This window comes from Choloepus didactylus, chromosome 15 (assembly GCF_015220235.1).
Source record: "Choloepus didactylus isolate mChoDid1 chromosome 15, mChoDid1.pri, whole genome shotgun sequence".
NCBI lineage: Eukaryota > Metazoa > Chordata > Mammalia > Pilosa > Megalonychidae > Choloepus > Choloepus didactylus.
This window is the reverse complement of record NC_051321.1, coordinates 42308877-42331866: the sequence shown is the minus strand read 5'-3', so window position 1 is coordinate 42331866 and position 22990 is coordinate 42308877. Positions and strand designations below refer to the sequence as shown.

The following is a 22990-nucleotide window of genomic DNA, read 5'->3' as shown; positions in this document are numbered from 1 at the left end:
TGAATGCAAACACTGGGTGGTTGATTAACATCAAACACAGAAATCTCCAATCCACAGCAACATTTTAATGCTGCAGGTGCAGGCAAAGCTCAACCTCAAATTTTCCCACATATTAAGTGACTCATTAGGTCATCATAGTAAGGAAGCACATTCTGGTTTATTAAAATCTCATTAATATCTGAACAAAGATGCTCAGTGACCTCACTGATGCTGTATTTGGTCTCTTGTTATCTGAATATCCTTTATATAGTGGTTTTCTAATCATAACCTTTGGTGAATCAGGGTCATTCTGTCTGCTAAGCCCTCCAAATAAATGTAAGGAAAGATAAACAGGACAATTCAGATAGTTAAGTATTTACTATTCTAACTGAAAAAATCCAGCCTCATTAAATAAATAATGTTTTTGCTGTATGGCAGAAAACGCAGACCAAGTTTCTTTAAGAAAATTATACATTGCTGTATTAAACTTTAAAAAGTTTCATTATTTTAAATTCTGAGAACACAATCATTTATAAGTTTTTTAAGGTTTTTAGAGCATAGCTTTTTATTAATAGCTATCAATATTAAAAACTCTAAAACTGAAAATGGGACTTCATTACATGCTTTTTTTGAAAAAAGTTCATTTCCTGCATGAGGGAATTTCTGTTAAGTCAATGTATTACTCGCTTTAGAAAAAAAGAGATGACTTCTGTCATTAACACGACAACCATGTTAATAGAGGATAAAGAGCACTTCCAAATACATACACTAATTCACTTCTTGAAAGTAGCACATTTAAAGACTTATACATATGCAGAATAAACTAAGACTTGAGTAATCTAATGAGAAACAAGGTGAAAAGAATTTTAACATATTTCTTACCTTCAGTTTTTCTGCATCAGTTCTTACTTTAAGCAGTTCTGTAATAGCATCTACAAAACCCTGATGATGAAAATTACACATCTTTTCAATTTCCTTGTCATGATTACGGATACAAGCATCTAACTTTTCCATAAACTTCTTGTGTGCATTTGGTTGATCATCATACACAGACCTGTATGTATATAAAAAGAAACTAAAATTAACTTCCCAGTTCACCCAAATTTATTCTTTATTAAGCCCAATCCTTGCAACAGCTAATATCTTCAAATAAAACCTCTGAACAGATAAACTGGGTTGATAGTTTTTGAAATAATTGGGGTAAAAAAATATTATTTGGACCATCTTAATGTTAAAAGATCTACAAGCCCTCTAGATAATATATCAATACGTACCCGGACATAAAGGTGTAAAGCTCAGGAGGTACAGACCTAGTACAGAGCTGTTAACATACTAGTGCTCAAAGAGAAATCACTGAATGAATGAACAAACGAACAAACCCCTGATTTTAACAGCATTTACTATGTGTCAGGTCATTTCTAGTGCTTTATATATTATCTCTTCAATCCTCACAACAAGCCTATGAAGTAAGTATTGTTATTATCTCCCACTTTAAGATGAATTACAGATTATGAAACTGCCCTACATCCTGCAAATATCAAGTGATAGATGGGATATGAACCCTGGTAGTCTGGCTGCAGAGTATTCTCAAGTATAAGGCCACATTTCAGTCACCACAATGACCTCTAAACAAGGCACACACATTCCTACTCCATCTCAGTTCATGGTGTCTCCACATAAAGGGCAATGCCTCCCTCTTTCCCTCTCCCCACCCCTGAACAGTAAAGGATTAACCTTGCCCAAAGAATGGTTTTTGGCCCTTGACCCTGACTACTGGAGATTACCTCTAAGGCTAGAATGTCCTGCTTGATCACAAGTTTCTTTGTTTAACTTGGGTGACTTGGGTCAGGCCAGATAGTTTATGCTAATGATGTGATTTATGCTGGAGACCTTGGACCATGAGCATCAGCTTGACTTGTGGAAAGGCTGGATACTATAAGGTCAGCCACGCAGGGCAGTCAGCTGCGTCTATGTGACTGACCTCCAATAAAAACCCTGGACACCAAGGCTCAGATGGAGCTTCCCTGGTTGAAAATAATCCGTACATGTTGCTACACATTGTTATGGGAGAAGTAAGCACTGTCGCACACAACTCCACTGGGAAAGGTTACCTGGAACTTCAGGCCTGGAACTATCCTGGACCCTGCCCCATATACCTATTTCTGTTGTTGATTTTAACCTGTATCCTATCACTGTAATAAACTGCAACTGTGAGGATACCAGCTTTGCTACATTCTGAGTCCTGCAGCAAATTACTGAACCTACGAGGGACCCCTTGGCTACACCCCTCCATCTGTTGCCATTGTTAGAGGCTCAGTTCAAGTTCCATTTCTTCCAAGAGGCCTTTGCCAATCATTTCCATGCCAAGTACTCTGATAACTGATACTGTAATCAAATATTACTTTGTATTGTAATTTAATGTTCCATATATATGTCATATACTTTGTTTCCTCACATAAAACATATTTTCTTAAGAGCAGATACCAGGCCCTAGGCTTTTAATGTGTACGCACTATAATACTAGAGACAGCAATTCATAGGATAGCAATTATTAACAACTTAAGCTCCTTAATAGCTGAGCTAGAACTGGGTTCCAACCTGAGACATCTTCTCTTTTCTACTTGTACTATTTTCTTGATCTCACCCAGACTTGAAGCTTTAAATTCTATACATATACTGACACCTCCCAAACTTGTATTTCCAGCCCTGACCTCTTCCATGAATTTCAAAACTCATATATCTCTTCAATTGGATATCTGATAAACACCTCAATATATCTAAAAATGACTCTGATCTTCCTCCCCCAACCTGCCCTCTCAGTCTTCCCATCTCAAGAATCTCCATTCTTCTAGTTGCTCAGACAGAATACCTATGAATCATTCTGACTGTTTCTCTTTCTCTTGCCACCATCTCTTCCCAATCAACTCCACGAAATCCACTAACTCTTCACTGTACCTCCACTGGTACCTCCCTGGACTAAGCTATCAACATATCTTGCCTAGATTATTATCAATTCCTTCCTAATTGGTCCTCCATGATTCTGCTCTAGCTCCCCTTCAGTCTGTTCTCAACACAGTAGTCAGAAAGACCGCACTAAAACAGAAGTCAAACCCTATATGACTCCCCTCTGCTCAAAGCCCTATTTCTCTTACAACACTGTCCATAAGGCCCTACATAATTCTGCCCCACGTTACCTCACTGACCTCATCTGTTACTACTTTCTACACATTCCTTATTCCATGCCAGCAACACTGGCCTCCTCCTGGTTCCTTAAACACAGTAGGCACATTCCTGTCCTGAGCTTTCCACACACTGTTTCCTCTATCTGGGCCACTCTTCTCACACGAGGCTGCTCCCTCACCTCCTGCAGGTCTTTTATCCCCTCACTTCTTAGTGAGGCCTCCTCTGGCTACAATATCTAAATTGCACAAATACACACACACACACACACACACACACACACCACACACACCTATCCCCTTCACTGTGTTATTTTTCTCCTTGTATATTTTTTTAAAATAAAAGGAGTTTATTTATCACTGTATCACCCTTCTCACTGTAAAATATACTCTCTGTTTCACACTTTTATTTATGATCTGTCTTCCCCCACTGGAATGTAAGTGCAAGAGGGCAGAGAATTTTTGTTTGTTCAGTTCCTGTTATATCCCCAGCCCTCAGAACCATGCCTATCATATGGTATATGCTCAATAAATAAATGATGAATAATGGTTGGATGAATGGGTAGACAGATGGAATCAGAAAAGGTCACTTAAACTGTTTAACCTCAGGTAAGCCACCTGGACTTTTCTAAATCTCAATTTTTCTCAACCACAAAATGAGGACTAAAAATAGCATCTATATCAGAGTGTTGTGAGGATAAATAGTAAACATATGAAAATTCTTAGCACAATAACTGACACGTAAGTGCTCAATATATACTATTAGCACAGTATGCACATAAGAGATAACCATTCCTTGTTAAATGAGGGAATCAGTTAATGAATATAGAATACTAGCCACAAATATCAAATAAACATATCTAATACTCAATTATTCATGCTAAAGGATTTGCTGTGAATACCTGACATTTGTATGGGAACGTTTGCATTTGTTAATCTGGTGCTTCAACCTTACATCACACCAGAGAAAATATCATTGCTTCCTTTTTTCACAAACGAGGAAAATAGGTACAGAATGGTAATGACAACTCAATGTAACCTAGTGAGTGACTGAGCAAGTACTAGAATTCCTACCTCATGCTTTTCCCACAATACATATAAAATTAACAAGGCCTCTTAATTGAAACAAATAACATTATTCCTATGGAAAAATCTATGTGCAATAAAGAAGTTTATCTAACGGACCCAGGTGTGCTATGAACAAACAAGTTTATATTTCATAATCAAGAGCAAGTACTGCAATTTCATATAAGAATATATACATGAATTTCTAAGAGTTTCACATATTTTAATGAGAACAGTTGATATTTATGTAGCTCCTTAAAACACCAGGTGGTAACAGAACATATCACACTTATAGCAAAATTCTAGCGAGAGGTATTTCAGGGCTAGCCCTAATACAGGATCCATCCAAAGGAGAGTCTGAATCCCTTTATGAGCCAAAGGCAATACTGTAATGTCTTTAAACTAATAATAATATATAAATAAAAGGAAGAAGACAAATAAAAGTTCTTTTCCAAGAAGTCTATTTTATTTTTGAAAGTTTTTAAAGTCCATCCTTTGGTATATCTTCTCAATTTATTCTCCAGAGTTTAAAAGAACATAAAAACTCCTTGTTATAGTATCTAGGACAATGACAGTGTATTTATGTAGCATCATAGGTGAATTCCTCTTTTTCTATTGATATTATAATATGGACAAAAAAGTATCAAAACATATGCAATATTCGCACTCCATTAATAGAAAACCAAAACCTGAAACAGGTGAACTATTTACATTCCAAGCCTTCTGTTGTTAAAATAGAACTATAAGACCCAATGAGAGAAATAAAAATAACATTAAGGAATTAGTACTGCGAATTAGAAAGAGTATGTCTTAATCTACCTATTACTATTTCTCAATCTCTCCTGACTCTTTCCTGACCTCTGATAATCATTTGTTATTCCAGACAAGTTGGACCCCAACCTGATACAACCACTTGTCATCTACAATCCCAATCAGGAGGTCATTCTGAGTAAAGTACACAGAAATAATGAAGTCAGGGTAAAGAGAAATTCTAAACTATAGGAAGGATCAGCCAAGTGCCAGAATCCAAAATTCATCAAACGATAGAATATTGGCCCTGGAAAGGGCCCTACAAAGTTCCTAGTTCTGATTCTCTCATTTTAATAGAAGCAGCACAAATCTAAAAGCCAGCAAACACTCAAAGTGGGGGATTATAAGGAAAAAAAAGGGTAGGGTATTTTTAAGAAGAATGGGAAAGGGGAAGAAAAGCAAAAGTAATCTTATCCCCAAGAATTTCCGACACTGTAGGCATAGCAGGCATTATCAACCTTTTCTCAGAAGGGATCTATAATCATAGAGATAATCAGGAGAGATGGTGGAGGCAGAAAAAATATGGAGAAGCGGAGAGAAACGAGCACTCCTGTCAACAATTCTCCACAGTGACTTAACTGGCCAAAGAGAGACACATCTTTGCTTCTGGTTTAAGAAGTCTGCTGCTAGGACAGGTGTGGTGGTTCCACAAGAAGCTAAAGTATGTGGATGCATAAGGTCCTGCAACCTCATTATGGGGTATATACTTGGAAGATCTCAGAGCAGGGACAAAATTGATATTGACCACTGGGTTTATGGTGGCAGTATTCACAATCTGCATGGATGGAGGTGGCCCTAAGAGTACATCACTGAATGAACAGAATGCTGAACTGTGGCGTATGCATACAATAGAATATTAAGCAGCTGCAGGCATGAATGAAGCTGTGAGACATGCACCTGAGGACAGCATTTTGAGTGAAAGTACACCAGAAATGAAAAGACAAACATTATAATGCCTCACTAACATGGACTAACTATAATGTATAAATTCTGAGAACTGAATCTTAGAGCACAGCTTATCAGGGAAATGATTACTGTAATGGTTCCTAGATTGTAAGCTCTTATAGCAGTCAAATCTATTCCTGAGTTGTAATGGTTTATCTCTAAAATCTGAGATGCTGAAACTCTGGGTGTATAACCCAGCTGGTCTCTGGAACTTTGAGTATCTGTGTAATACCTGAAACTCAGAGTTAGAGCTTGGCAGCTATGAATGTCAGTATTACCCCATACAGCAACTGTTAAAAAAGCTAAAAAAGAGGTTCAGACCTCAATTAGAGATATGAATTAAGCAGATTCTGGTTAGGACTAAGGCAAATCAGTCCAAAGGTAAAGGATGATATTGACTGTTTTTTAAAACTTCAACTTCCTGTGAGACCAGGGGAAGAGAATATTTATTTGGTGCAGGATCTATATTTTCTGTAGCACACTTAAATAATTTAACTTGTATGGTTAGTTTATTCAAACACCATAATTACATGGAACTTTGTATAGGAAGTAAGATCGGGTAGGTGTTTGTACAGGTTAGTGTGAAATTCCAATATATCCCAAAGTAATTTGGGCAGAGAATGAGGAGGATATTTGCAGGGCCCCCTGGGGAACTGGGGAACATGGAAATGTTGGCCTTCCCCAACTGGATTGTTACTGGTGTTCTCACAAACGCTGAGGAAGACAGTTTGGTAGGATGAGCCCTCGATCTTAGGGAGTGCCTTGTGAAGCTTGTTGCTGCAGGGGGGAGGCTGAGCCTACTTATAATTGGGCCTAACAGTCTCCCCCAGAGAACCTCTTTGTTGCTCAGATGTGGCCTCTCTTCTCTTTAAGCCCATAAGGCAGGTGAACTCACTGCCCTCCCCTCTATGTGGGACTTGACTCCCAGGGGTGTAAATCTCCCTGGCAACATGGGACATGGTTCCCAGGGATAAGCCTGGACCTGGCACTGTGGAAATGAGAAAATCTTCTTGACCAAAAGGGGGAAGTGGAATGAAACAAAGTTTCAGTGGCTGAGAGATTTCAATGGAATCTAGAGGTCACTCTGGAGGGCTTCTTATAAGGCTATATAGATAAACCTTTTTAGTTTTTAGTGTATCGGAATAGCTAGAAGGAAATACCTGAAAATGGTGAACTGCAACCCAGTAGCCTTGATTCTTGAAGACAACTACATAACTACGTAGCTTACAGGGTATGACTGTGTGACTGTGAAAACCTCATGGTTCACACTTCCTTTGTTCAGTATATGGACAGATGAGTAGAAAAATGGGACAAAAACTAAATGAAAAATAGGGTGGGAAGGGGGAATGGAATGTTTTGGGTATTCTTTTTTACTTTTATTTTTATTTATTTATTTATTTAGAGTAATAAAAATGTTCAAAAGCTGATTCTGGTGATGAATGCACAACTATATGATGGTACTGTGAATAGCTGATTGTACACTGTGGATGACTGTAGGGTATATGAATACAGTTCAAAAGACTGTAAAAAAAAAAAAAAAAGAAGTCTGCTGCTTCTGGCTTAAATAAAATAACAACCAAACCAAGAAATTACTATTATTAAGTGCTTTGTATGCATTAGCTCATAAATACTCAATACAGCTTTTGATACAGGTTCTTTATCACCCATTTTACAACTGTAGCTTGGGAAGATTAAAGAATTAGTCCAAAGTCACAAGTAGTAGAGCCAAGATTTATGACAAGTCTACCGAAATCCAAAGCCAGGGCTTTTAACAACTATGTTATACAGACTCTCCAATCAAAATGGTGATAAGCAGCATGAAATGCAGACAGGGGTTACTGGCATAGCCACCAACTAGATCAACACTAAAGCACCTATCAGGTGAAAACATCCAAAGGACAGAAAAAGGGATGAAAACTGAGGTACAGCTAATTGTTAGGCAGTATTAAATTACAAACAAAATAAGGAGCAAAATATGAAGTGAAGAAAATTATGGGCCCTGAACTCATCTGACCTCAGCTAAAGGGACACTGAACAATCTATTTTTTTTCTTTGAATAATAATCATTGTTCTTTGAAATTTTGATTTACAAGGGCAGCAAAGGAAATACTTTTCCGTGCTATTCACTCTTTGAACTCCAAGTTGGTTAATAGTTATAGTCATCTAATGTAGCAATGTACCAAATGTGTCACTGTTCTAAATTTTCAAGCAATATGCAATTTTAATGAAAATAATTTTTTGCTTTCAAAATGTCCTCCAGAATTTTATAAGGTCTATTGGCAAACTAATCAAAGTTCCCATACACAAATACATGCATACTATTCATATGACAGAACCAGCAAGAGTGAACATTAGGAAACTGGTAAATTTTCCACTATCCCACATCCACTAAGATTATATCTTGGCACTCCATTTACAGAGAACTTCAGTATAAGAAAGCTCAGTTTTCCCTTCCAAAAACTGAAAACAATAAAATCTTACTTCTCCCAAATTAATGCTAACCAGACAAAAATGCAGATGCAAAATCAATTTTAAAAGTAGCATAAAAACTTCATGGGAACAGAAAACAAAGATAGGCTATGTTACCCTAAAGATTTTTTACATATTTTAATTTTAGCAACTAGAATGCAGAAAAACAATGCATATGTCCAAAAGCATAGCTAAAGCTGTTTTTTTAAAGTACAGAGATGTTTTCTATCTTCAGTATAGCTAATCTTCCACACCAAAGCAAAGACAAACTATTGAAGTATGAATTACATCACAGTATTTGATAATAAACAAAGTCAGGTTTACAGAATTTAGACAAGTAAGTTATCTTTTCATGATGCCTTCTTGAATTGTGTGTATAGGGCTCCACCTAGTGGTAATAAAATTAATTTAAAAATAAGAAAACTAAGACGACATTAAAATGTTAAAATTGGTTCACTGAAAACTAATGCTTTTATGGTCAAATCAAATATCTTAACTGAGGACCTCAGTCTACTGCATTTTTTTTTTTTTTTTGGACATAGGCTATCTGTAAAATAACTCATTAATCACATGACAGCTTTATTTTTTAAAGGAAAATGTTTCTTTATGATGAAAAACAAACAACACTCACAAGGTACTATTTTAAAAAAGCACTCTTTCCTTATCACTAGTAAAATCGAGAATTTTTTTTTTTCAAAAAGCACATATTATTTTCAAAATCTTTTTCTTTCACTGTGTCTTCATGGTAAAGAATAATCTATCACAATAACTGTGAAGAAAATAAAATGTATTCATTTCCTAAAAAATGACTTTTATCTCCTCTTTTTTAAAATAATATTTACACTTATAGAAAAGTGACATAATCTCAAAGTACCCAATACCCAATTTCCCCAAATTACCTGCATTTACTAAAGTACAAGAGTTCCATTTCTAGAAAAAATTAAAATGCCCTTTCTCTGTCCCAGAACCCTTTGTTCTCCAGTAGAACAAATACACTCGTACATAAACACAAAAGAGCATGGCCAAAGTGTTTGATGAATAATGTGAGAAGATACTCAGCTAGAGTGACTGAGATTAAAATGTTGGCCACTGGCAGGCTTTCCTATGACTTTTATTAAATGTCAATCAAATTCTTTTAAGAAAAAAAAAAGGCTCTAGCAAGGAAATGGCCTTTCATAATATGGAAAACTAGAGGCAGAAATACTGTTCAGGAATCCTTGGGCACCAATACTGCTTTTACCTTTAGATGACAGTTTTTTTCCAACAAACCTTTATCAGAAAATAAAATTTCCCTCTTTTATCTCTGACAGAATAGTACCAGCTATTTCTGACTTCCTTTGGAAGCTTTTTAATGTCATTTTCTACTTTTTCAAACACTAACCACATATTTTTTGGGCAGTTCCTCAAATGACAGATTAGCCTTCATTTTGTGTATCTAGTAATAAAAAAATTTCTTTTGCATCCTTTATTCTTATAGACTATAGGCATTTTTATTATTCTTTCACTAAGGATTCAAATATCAAGCTTAATTTCTAGAATATCAATCTTAAGTTTATATTTCTAGAAAGTAGTAATTAAAATTTTGATATTTCATATTAATGACATTGCTTATGATACTTCATATTTATACTGAATGCTTTTCAAATTTTAGGTACCAGTCTTACTGATTATATATTTTTCTGAATATTAAATATATTTATAAGACAATTAACTGCCCTATGATTATCAGCATTTGACAAATTAAATATTCCTAAAAATGCTGCTGTGAAGACAAAATTAAAAGTAAACCTAAAAATGCTTACTAGAAATTTTCAAAAGCTATTAAAACCATCCTACCCAATATAAATTGCTTATCAACTTCAAAATTGTCTTATAAAGAAAGTCTTTGGTAAATTTGTAAATTTGGCAAGTTCAGTAAACTGGTCATACAACAAATTAGCCATCTGGCAAAGTGATCTAAACCCAAGATTTGAAAACATTTCCTTAAACAGAAGCATATGAATTATTAGCATAGATATTTTCAGAATGGGACATACATTAACCTCAAGTACAAAAGTGTAATGACAGCAAAAATTAAGCTTTTGAGATCTTGTGAATCCCTATTTTGCCAACATAAAGTCATTATCTGTTCTCTATGTTCCCTGTATGGACCCTGGAAACCAAAGCTTGCGATATGCTCTATCTGTTCCTACCTGTACTTGCCTGAGTGGCCACTCCACTTCTATTAAATTTTTGTATCCTTGGCTATGTTAATTGGGAATGTAATCTAATCTTTCAGTGGGGCAATCTCCTCATACCAATTTATAACCCACCTGAAATCTAACATCCATGTGAGAAACAATGAGCTAAAATATTAGTCAAAAATAGAAAATGAGGCAAGATGGCAGACTGGTGAGCTGTAAGTTTTAGTTACTCCTCCAGGAAAGTAGGTAAAAAGCCAGGAACTGCGTGGACTGGACACCACAGAGCAATCTGACTTTGGGCATACTTCATACAACACTCATGAAAAGGTCGAACTGCTGAGATCAGCGAAATCTGTAAGTTTTTGCGGCCAGGGGACCCGCGCCCCTCCCTGCCAGGCTCAGTCCCGTGGGAGGAGGGGTTGCCAGCTCCGGGAAGGAGAAGGGAGAACTGCAGTGGTAGCCCTTCTCAGAAACTCATTCTACTGATTCATACTCCAACCATAGATAGACTGAGACCAGACACCAGAGAATCTGAGAGCTGCCAGCCCAGCAGAGAGGAGACAGGCATAGAAAAAAAAATAATACGAAAAACTCCAAAATAAAAGCAGAAGATTTTTGGAGTTCTGGTGAACACAGAAAGGGGAAGGGCGGAGCTCAGGCCTTGAGACGCATATGCAAATCCCGAAGAAAAGCTGATCTCTCTGCCCTGTGGACCTTTCCTTAATGGCCCTGGCTACTTTGTCTATTAGCATTTCAATAACCCATTAGATCTCTGAGGAAGGCCCCTTTTTTTTTTTTTTTTTTAATCCTTTTTTCTTTTTCTAAAACAATTACTCTAAGAAGCCCAATACACAAAGCTTCAAAGACTTGCAATTTGGGCAGGTCAAGTCAAGAGTAGAACTAGGACAGCTCTGAGACAAAATGCAATAATCCAGTGGCTGAGAAAATTCACTAAACACCACAACTTCCCAAGAAAAGGGGGGTGTCTGCTCACAGCCACCATCCTGGTGGACAGGAAACACTCCTGCCCATCGCCAGCCCCATGGCCCAGAGCTGCCCCAGACAACCCAGTGTGACGGAAGTGCTTCAAATAACAGGCACACACCACAAAACTGGGCGTGGACATTAGCCTTCCCTGCAACCTCAGCTGATTGTCCCAGAGCTGGGAAGGTGGAGCAGTGTGAATTAACAAAGCCCCATTCAGCCATCATTTGAGCAGACTGGGAGCCTCCCTACACAGCCCAGCAGCCCAGAACTGCCCTGGGGGGACGGCACTCACCTGGACATAGCACAGTCATCCCTCAACAGAGGAACCCGGGGTGCACAGCCTGGAAGAGGGGCCCACTTGCAAGTCTCAGGAGCCATACGCCAATACCAAAGACTTGGGTCAGTGGCAGAGACAAACTGTGGCAGGACTGAACTGAAGGATTAGACTATTGCAGCAGCTTTAAAACTCTAGGATCATCAGGGAGATTTGATTGTTAGGGCCACCCCCCCCGCCCCGACTGCCCAGAAACACGCCCCACATACAGGGCAGAGCAACACCAACTACACACGCAAGCTTGGTACACCAATTGGGCCCCACAAGAACTCACTCCCCCCACTCACCAAAAAGGCTAAGCAGGGGAGAAACTGGCTTGTGGAGAACAGGTGGCTCGTGGACGCCACCTGCTGGTTAGTTAGGAGAAAGGTACTCCACGAAGCTGTAGGATCTGATAAATTAGAGATAAGGACCTTCAATAGGTCTACAAACCCTAAAAGACCCTATCAAGTTCAGCAAATGCCACGAGGCCAAAAACAACAGAAAATTATAAAGCATATGAAAAAACCAGACGATATGGATAACCCAAGCCCAAGCACCCAAATCAAAAGACCAGAAGAGACACAGCACCTAGAGCAGCTACTCAAAGAACTAAAGATGAACAATGAGACCATAGTACGGGATATAAGGAAATCAAGAAGACCCTAGAAGAGCATAAAGAAGACATTGCAAGACTAAATAAAAAATGGATGATCTTATGGAAATTAAAGAAACTGTTGACCAATTAAAAAGATTCTGGACACTCATAGTACAAGACTAGAGGAAGTTGAACAACGAATCAGTGACCTGAAGATGACAGAATGGAAAATGAAAGCATAAAAGAAAGAATGGGGAAAAAAATTGAAAAACTCGAAATGGACCTCAGGGATATGATAGATAATATGAAAGCGTCCGAATATAAGACTCATTGGTGTCCCAGAAGGGGAAAAAAGGGTAAAGGTCTAGGAAGAGTATTCAAAGAAATTGTTGGGAAAACTTCCCAAATCTTCTAAACAACATAAATACACAAATCATAAATGCTCAGCGAACTCCAAATAGAATAAATCCAAATAAACCCACTCCGAGACATATACTGATCACACTGTCAAACACAGAAAGAGAAGGAGCAAGTTCTGAAAGCAGTCAAGAGAAAAGCAATTCACCACATACAAAGGAAACAGCATAAGACTAAGTAGTGACTACTCAGCAGCCACCATGGAGGCGAGAATGCATGCACGATATATTTAAAATTCTGAGTAGGAGAGGATTTCCAGCCAAGAATACTTTATCAATTTAAGCTCTCCCTCAAATTTGAAGGAGAGCTTAAATTTTTCACAGACAAACAAATGCTGAGAGAATTTGCTAACAAGAGACCTGCCCTACTGGAGATACGAAAGGGAGCCCTACAGACAGAGAAACAAAGACAGGACAGAGAGACTTGGAGAAAGGTTCAGTACTAAAGAGATTCGGTATGGGTACAATAAAGGATATTATAGAGAGAGGGGAAAAATATGGCAAACACAACCAAAGGATAGATGGCCGATTCAAGAAATGCCTTCACGGTTTAACGTTGAATGTAAATGGATTAAACTCCCCATTAAAAGATATAGATTCGCAGAATGGATCAAAAAAATGAACCATCAATATGTTGCATACAAGAGACTCATCTTAGACACAGGGACACAAAGAAACTGAAAGTGAAAGGATGGAAAAAAATATTTCATGCAAGCTACAGCCAAAAGAAAGCAGGTGTAGCAATATTAATCTCAGATAAAATAGACTTCAATTCAGGGATGTTTGTGAGAGACAAAGAAGGCCACTACAGTACTAATAAAAGGGGCAATTCAGCAAGAAGAAATAACATCGTAAATGTCTATGCACCCAATCAAGGTGCCACAAAATACATGAGAGAAACACTGGCAAAACTAAAGGAAGCAATTGATGTTTCACAATAATTGTGGGAGACTTCAAACACATCACTCTCTCCTATAGATAGATCAACCAGACAGAAGACCAATAAGGAAATTGAAAACCTAAACAATCTGATAAATGAATTAGATTTAAACAGACATCTACAGGACATTACATCCAAATCACCAGGATACACATACTTTTCTACTGCTCACGGAACTTTCTCCAAATAGATCATATGCTGGGACATAAAACAAGCCTCAATAAATTTAAAAAGATTGAAATTATTCAAAGCACATTCTCTGACCACAATGGAATACAATTAGAAGTCAATAACCATCAGAGACTTAGAAATTCACAAATACCTGGAGGTTAAACAACACACTCCTAACATCAGTGGGTTAAAGAAGAATAGCAGAGAAATTGCTAATATATAGAGACGAATGAAAATGAGAACACAACATACCAAAACCTATGGGATGCAGCAAAAGCAGTGCTAAGGGGAAATTTATAGCACTAACGCATATATTAAAAAGGAAGAAAGAGCCAAATCAAAGAACTAATGGATCAACTGAAGAAGCTAGAAATGAACAGCAAACCAATCCTAAACCAAGTAAAGAAAAGAAATAACAAGGATTAAAGCAGAAATAAATGACATCGAGAACAAAAACAATAGAGAGGATAAATATCACCAAAAGTTGGTTCTTTGAGAAGATCAACAAGATTGACAAGCCCCTAGCTGGACTGACAAAATCAAAAAGAGAGAAGAACCATATAAACAAAATAATGAATGAAAAAGGTGACATAACTGCAGATCCTGAAGAAATTAACAAATTATAAGAGGATATTATGACAACTGTATGGCAACAACTGGAAATGTAGAAGAAATGGACAATTTCCTGGAAACATATGAACAACCTAGACTGACCAGAGAAAAATAGAAGACCTCAACCAACCCATCACAAGCAAAGAGATCCAATCAGTCATCAAAATCTTCCCAAAATAATGCCCAGGCCAGATGGCTTCACAGGGGAATTCTACCAAACTTTCCAGAAAGAACTGACACCAATCTTACTCAAACTCTTTCAAACATTGAAGAAATGGAACACTACCTAACTCATTTTATGAAGCTAACATCAATCTAATACCAAAACCAGGCAAAGATGCTACAAAAAAGGAAAACTACCGGCCAATCTCCCTAATGAATATAGATGCAAAAATCCTCACAAATACTTGCAAATCGAATCCAAAGACACCATTAAAAAAATCATACACCATGACCAAGTGGGGTTTTCCAGGCATGCAAGGATGGTTCAACATAAGAAAAACAATCAATGTATTACAGCACATTAAAAACTCGAAAGGGAAAAATCAATTGATCATCTCATAGATGCTGAAAAAGCATTTGACAAAATCCAACATCCCTTTTTGATAAAAACAACTTCAAAAGGTAGGAATTGAAGGAACTTCCTCAACATGAATAAGAGCATATATGAAAAACCCCAGCCAGCATAAGTAACTCAATGGTGAGAGACTGAAAGCCTTCCTCTAAATCATGAACAAAGACCGGATGCCCGCTGTCACCACTGGTTTATCACATTGTGCTGGAAGTGCAGCCAGGGAGCTGTTATATTTTCACGAAAGCAAAAAGGCACTCTCTTTGTAGAGATAACATCAACTTCTTAGATAGAGATAACAAGTAATCACCTGTCCTCTGTGAAAACAGATGGGGCTCAGCTGTTACTTTAATCACGAGACGTAAAATAATGTAAGCAAAGCTGAATATATCTCTAATCAAATGTATGTTAATCACCATGATGTAATGGTTAAACTAACCATAAAATAAAATAAGAAAACTATATTAACAAGTTAGAGACAAGTAACAGTAATTTCTTTTCTAATTTTTAGACTTCATAAAGTAAAATGTTATATTGCTCTTACAGAAGTCATAGCTTAATTAGTAGAAATAATAAATCAGTAGAGTTTTGCAGACATTCAAGGCTAAGTCTCTAACAACATTGTGGGATATCCTCCTTTGATTATGAATCACTTGTGGATCAAGATGCTTCATTTACACTTATGGTTCAAATGTAAAAATAGAATAGGATTTGATTGAATGTATATCAAAAAAGCTATAAATTCTCTGTAACTCAGACAAGAGGGAGCTCTCTGATCTCATATGCAGCTGCAGCTGCAGGAGGGGGGGGCTCCCAGGCTTGATAATGTATCAATTAATTTTTACACTGTAAACTTGTTCCTTTTACCTTAAGTGCTCCTTTAGTGAAAGTGTGTTAAAGTTGAATTCTGGTCTTGAGTGCTCTTTACTTTTAAATATTGTCTGTCCTTATATTCTTAATTGAGTGGGAGATTACTTAATGGAGCCCAAACAAATGGAATCACGACCTAATAAGGCTCGGGACTTTTCTAACGGAGATCACAAGTTTGAGGTGTAGAGACAAACCCATGACAGTAGTTATTAATGAACAAAGAAGAAATAATTATTTTCCTATTCCAAATGTGTCTCGTTTATTGTGAGTTTTTCTATTACTTTAAAATTTTTCCTCTTTAAACACTTGAATATCATGATATCTAATGTTCCTATGACAATCAGTAAACTACTTTAAACTACTCTTTTTCATTTCTCATGTATCTATTGGAATGTGAACTGCACTGGCTCAGAGTCAAAATAAAGCTGTTCACACTTTGCTTTTTGTGGACCCCCAACACATACTTAGCCCTTGATTATATGAATGTGTTAATATGTTGATAAGTTAATTAATATTTTCCATTGTTGTTCATATTAGTAATCTCTGACGTCACTTATAAAGGGCAAGAATCCACAAATAAATGGCTAAGAATTGCTTTTTTGGATGATCCTGATGAGAAATTGCATGAATAAAGATAGTGTAAGACAGAGAGCAAAATACCAAGATCACTACAATTTATAGTAAGTTTATCTTATTAAAAACAATTAGGAAAGAAACCAACTCACCTTTTTGTACTCATCTGTTCCTTTAGCTTACTGTACATTTCCAGCACTGCATTAAAATATATAATATATTTTAGCTTTCATGTAAAAATATTTTTGAGATGAAGAGTATATTATAAATTCATTAGTCTTCTCTACACTTTGATTTAGGCTGTTACTTTCAAAAATGTTATACTTGAAGTAAATGAAACCATATTTTCACTTCCACATATACAGAATGTTATAGCAGAAACCTGGAAAACCTGCATATGCTGACATCAAAATTAAGACATTAACCTACTAGCAATTTTCCTATTCAGAAATTTACTAATACCTCTTCCCTGCACTAGAATTGGGAGTTTGGACAGTAGTTAGTTGAGAGAAAATGATGAGTGACAGTGAGATTGATTGATTTTGATTCAATACACTGAATAAAATATAAAACTGTTATATATCAATATAAATGTACACAAATCCACATAGAAAGAAAACCTCAAAAGCTTACAGCAGAGAGTAAATTATAATGAAGACAGAACTAAACATGACAAAGCTTCTTTATTGATTTTATCCTTTCTATCAAAGAACCAGAAATGCAATTATTCAATAAAATTGTTATAAGCTTCAGCAAGATGACACACTGACATCAAAAATGATTTTAATGCAACCATACAGATTACCATTCATGCTTCATAAAATTTCAAATTAAAAGTGAGTAAATTATTATTGTTTTATCAAGCAGTTCAGGTTTTCCTAGATCAAAGAAATAGACAATAATTTTTCTGAGTTTTCCATAATCACATGTGCTACTCAGGGCTCTCCAGGTTTACAAAAGATATTTTCTATTTGTTTAAAAACTACAAAAACTGCAGTGGTGGCTACAATGAACTAGCCCCAACTCTGTGGTCTCACAAGACCCTATGCATATCTCATCAGAGCCCCAATACTGTAATGCAGTATTCCTCACATTTTCCCATCAAAGCATTAGAGTGAACACAACCTGAGACAGAACCTAAACCCATGGCTACAAGTTAAACTTGCTTTGAAGTCCCCTGTTTTATCTCTATAATTCATGTAATTTCACATCTATCGCATATTATATTCCTATTATCTTCACATAAAAATGCTTTCCTCAAAAACAATAAACTAATTCACCAGAAAATGCACTATGTTTACCTATGACTTTTATTTTTTATTTTTTATTTTTTTTATTTTTTTACCCTATGACTTTTTAATACTGCTTTAGGCTCCTCCTAACCCAAGGAATAATTAGCCAATTGTACTGTAATGATGGCTTAATTATCTTCATTCACACTAGACTGCAAGATCCTTCAGAGGTAGGACTACACTGCTTTCGACTTTATATTTCAAAATCTACCATAATGCCTGACACACACCAAAAAATGTTTTGAATGGATAATGGATAGAATGGACAAAGGAAAGGAGGTAGTCTGGACATGGCTATTAGGAACATAACATTCACATGAGCTCAGAGTTGCTGCCTAGCCCTGAAAGCAAAGACAGTAGCACTAACAAAAGCCCAATCTTTACTTCTCTTTATTTCTCTATTTCAAATAGTTCACTAGGGAATAAGCTGAATTCAGCTCTTTTTCATTCCATCACTAACCAATTTTTCAGGCTTACCAGACAGGGACAAAGTATTCAAATTTAGTGGCTGTCTTCGTGGCTATTACAATGTATCTGATGGTGGCAAAGAGTATCATTAAACATGACTATAAAAAATGGGCTTCAACCCTGAAACCTATGAAGATAGCAGATACTTATTTACTCAAAGTAATGTGCAAATATCTCTAGTCAAACAGAGATTAAACTGAGTAGAATCTCAAGCGATTCTAAAACAAAGAAAAACTATTCTTGTAAGTCAGAAACAGTAATGTAAATTTTTTTAGCCAATAAAATCTGCTGACAGTTTTAATGTATAATTTGTATGTTAAGCAAAATTATATTGTATAAAAATTATACAAAACATCTCATTCTATTCCCTAGATATGAAGGTTTAGGTTCCTTCCTTTAAAAATAAGGGGAAAATGGGTCACTGTAGTGGATTTAGCTTGCTATATTAAGAAAAAAATGGCATATACCTGCTTCCTTTTGTTTGAACAGGATGCATCCAACTTAAAGTATATTAAATCCAAGTAAAGAAAATACTGGTTAGTTTCTTCAGGATTTATTTGATGTCCCAGTAATATCTGAATCCTAATAGAGATCAAAAACTAAAAAGTCAGTCTTCCTAATACAGAGGGATAGGTAAGGAGGAAGAAGAGAAAACTAGCATTTTTGACGTTTTCTTATCAGCAAAATGAGATTGCGAGGAAAGCAAAAACAACCTGCTTAAGCGACAAACGGAAAATAATGTATTAAGACTTAAAAAATCAGACACAGGAGAGAAAATGTATCACATGTGCCCATGGGAAAGTATTCTAAGGAAAAACAGAAAGGGGGTGGGGGGTGAAGAATGGACAAAGGGACATCTAGGCAGAGAGGAAATGGAAAAGTAGAAGTTGTTCTAGGATATTGATGTGACAAATGAAATAGGGGCTTTATAATACAAGAAAGCCATGACGTTTCAGGGAAGAAAGCAGACAGGAATGATAATCATGGGCTTTGCTGTGAGGCAGTCCACCAAATATCTGTAATTCCCATAAAAAAGCATGACTATATGCTATCATTAAATTATAATTTTAACCAAGCCAAACATTATATTATAGATAAGTTTAACTCACCTGGTAGGCATAACTGCAATTTTTCTACTACAGTTGTAATATTCCTCTGCTGAATTCTACACCGAATAATATCTTCTGTTTGGAGTATCACCTTAGAAAAGAAGAAATGCTCATATTTCTAAATGAACAGTTAATAATATCCACATATTGAGTACAAACAAGTAATGTATCACTTTCTCACCTCTTTTCCAGCATCTTGAAACCTTCTGTTGGTATCAGTAACTTGAACCTTAAAAATAATTTCACCTTAGTTAGACAAATATGCATAAAACTGCCCTGATGTAACTGCTCACCCTTGTAATAAGATCATGCTTCAGGAGAAACTTAGAACAAAGAAATGCAAATTCAAATTAACTCTACAGCTTGAACTTGAACTTCTGATTGAAAAGGGCTTTTGTTAACATCAATTACTTATGACAGTTCTTTTTAACAGATTCTGTGGCAAACTTCTCAAATTTACTCAGGATTTTTGAACTTTACTTGCTTCTCTAAGTCTGTCAAACAATTCAAATCACTGACCCAATTGACCACTGGTCCCCTTTTGATAACTTCAATGAGGTTTATGTGCCACTCGTTGTCTGTAGGAAATGGTGATTGCATTTTATGGTAATTAAACATGCATACTTTGCTGAATGCAAACACTGGGTGGTTGATTAACATCAAACACAGAAATCTCCAATCCACAGCAACATTTTAATGCTGCAGGTGCAGGCAAAGCTCAACCTCAAATTTTCCCACATATTAAGTGACTCATTAGGTCATCATAGTAAGGAAGCACATTCTGGTTTATTAAAAATCTCATTAATATCTGAACAAAGATGCTCAGTGACCTCACTGATGCTGTATTTGGTCTCTTGTTATCTGAATATCCTTTATATAGTGGTTTTCTAATCATAACCTTTGGTGAATCAGGGTCATTCTGTCTGCTAAGCCCTCCAAATAAATGTAAGGAAAGATAAACAGGACAATTCAGATAGTTAAGTATTTACTATTCTAACTGAAAAAATCCAAGCCTCATTAAATAAATAATGTTTTTGCTGTATGGCAGAAAACGCAGACCAAGTTTCTTTAAGAAAATTATACATTGCTGTTAAACTTTAAAAAGTTTCATTATTTTTAAATTCTGAGAACACAATCATTTATAAGTTTTTTAAAGGTTTTTAGAGCATAGCTTTTTATTAATAGCTATCAATATTAAAAAACTCTAAAACTGAAAATGGGACTTTCATTACATGCTTTTTTTGAAAAAAGTTCATTTCCCTGCATGAGGGAATTTCTGTTAAGTCAATGTATTACTCGCTTTAGAAAAAAAGAGATGACTTCTGTCATTAACACGACAACCATGTTAATAGAGGATAAAGAGCACTTCCAAATACATACACTAATTCACTTCTTGAAAGTAGCACATTTAAAGACTTATACATATGCAGAATAAACTAAGACTTGAGTAATCTAATGAGAAACAAGGTGAAAAGAATTTTAACATATTTCTTACCTTCAGTTTTTCTGCATCAGTTCTTACTTTAAGCAGTTCTGTAATAGCATCTACAAAACCCTGATGATGAAAATTACACATCTTTTCAATTTCCTTGTCATGATTACGGATACAAGCATCTAACTTTTCCATAAACTTCTTGTGTGCATTTGGTTGATCATCATACACAGACCTGTATGTATATAAAAAGAAACTAAAATTAACTTCCCAGTTCACCAAAATTTATTCTTTATTAAGCCCAATCCTTGCAACAGCTAATATCTTAAAATAAAACCTCTGAACAGATAAACTGGGTTGATAGTTTTGAAATAATTTGGGTAAAAAAATATTATTTTGGACATCTTAATGTTAAAAGATCTACAAGCCCTCTAGATAAATATATCAATACGTACCCGGACATAAAGGTGTAAAGCTCAGGAGGTACAGACCTAGTACAGAGCTGTTAACATACTAGTGCTCAAAAGAGAAATCACTGAATGAATGAACAAACGAACAAACCCCTGATTTTAACAGCATTTACTATGTGTCAGGTCATTTCTAAGTGCTTTATATATTATCTCTTCAATCCTCACAACAAGCCTATGAAGTAAGTATTGTTATTATCTCCACTTTAAGATGAATTACAGATTATGAAACTGCCCTACATCCTGCAAATATCAAGTGATAGATGGGATATGAACCCTGGTAGTCTGGCTGCAGAGTATTCTCAAGTATAAGGCCACATTTCAGTCACCACAATGACCTCTAAACAAGGCACACACATTCCTACTCCATCTCAGTTCATGGTGTCTCCACATAAAGGGCAATGCCTCCCTCTTTCCCTCTCCCCACCCCTGAACAGTAAAGGATTAACCTTGCCCAAAGAATGGTTTTTTGGCCCTTGACCCTGACTACTGGGAGATTACCTCTAAGGCTTAGAATGTCCTGCTTGATCACAAGTTTCTTTGTTTAACTTGGGTGACTTGGGTCAGGCCAGATAGTTTATGCTAATGATGTGATTTATGCTGGAGACCTTGGACCATGAGGCATCAGCTTGACTTGTGGAAAGGCTGGATACTATAAGGTCAGCCACGCAGGCAGTCAGCTGCGTCTATGTGACTGACCTCCAATAAAAACCCTGGTCACCAAGGCTCAGATGGAGCTTCCCTGGTTGAAAATAATCCGTACATGTTGCTACACATTGTTATGGGAGAAGTAAGCACTGTCACACACAACTCCACTGGGAAAGGTTACCTGGAACTTCAGGCCTGGAACTATCCTGGACCCTGCCCCATATACCTATTTCTGTTGTTGATTTTTAACCTGTATCCTATCACTGTAATAAACTGCAACTGTGAGGATACCAGCTTTGCTACATTCTGAGTCCTGCAGCAAATTACTGAACCTACGAGGACCCCTTGAGCTACACCCCTCCATCTGTTGCCCATTGTTAGAGGCTCAGTTCAAGTTCCATTTCTTCCAAGAGGCCTTTGCCAATCATTTCCATGCCAAGTACTCTGATACTGATATGTAATCAAATATTACTTTGTATTGTAATTTAATGTTCCATATATATGTCATATACTTTGTTTCCTCACATAAAACATATTTTCTTAAGAGCAGATACCAGGCCCTAGGCTTTTAATGTGTACGCACTATAATACTAGAGACAGCAATTCATAGGATAGCAATTATTAACAACTTAAGCTCCTTAATAGCTGAGCTAGAACTGGGTTCCAACCTGAGACATCTTCTCTTTTCTACTTGTACTATTTTCTTGATCTCACCCAGACTTGAAGCTTTAAATTCTATACATATACTGACACCTCCCAAACTTGTATTTCCAGCCCTGACCTCTTCCATGAATTTCAAACTCATATATCTCTTCAATTGGATATCTGATAAACACCTCAATATATCTAAAAATGAACTCCTGATCTTCCTCCCCCAAACCTGCCCCTCTCAG

At 36.4% G+C, this 22990-nt stretch overlaps 1 protein-coding gene across 6 annotated transcripts in view; it reads right to left on the bottom strand.

Moving 5' to 3' along the window:
* EXOC6 (exocyst complex component 6) overlaps positions 1-22990 on the bottom strand; it is a 228740-nt gene that overhangs the window by 160418 nt on the left and 45332 nt on the right. For 5 of the 6 annotated variants that reach the window (XM_037804144.1, XM_037804148.1, XM_037804145.1 and 2 more), the window contains exons 2-6: positions 21046-21217; positions 19732-19779; positions 19551-19641; positions 16834-16879; positions 862-1033 (exon numbers count right to left, since the gene is read on the bottom strand). In XM_037804144.1, the coding sequence (XP_037660072.1) occupies positions 862-1033; positions 16834-16879; positions 19551-19641; positions 19732-19779; positions 21046-21217 (529 nt within the window). The remainder of the gene's footprint in view (positions 1-861; positions 1034-16833; positions 16880-19550; positions 19642-19731; positions 19780-21045; positions 21218-22990) is intronic. The other variant, XM_037804146.1, reaches the window with a different exon arrangement.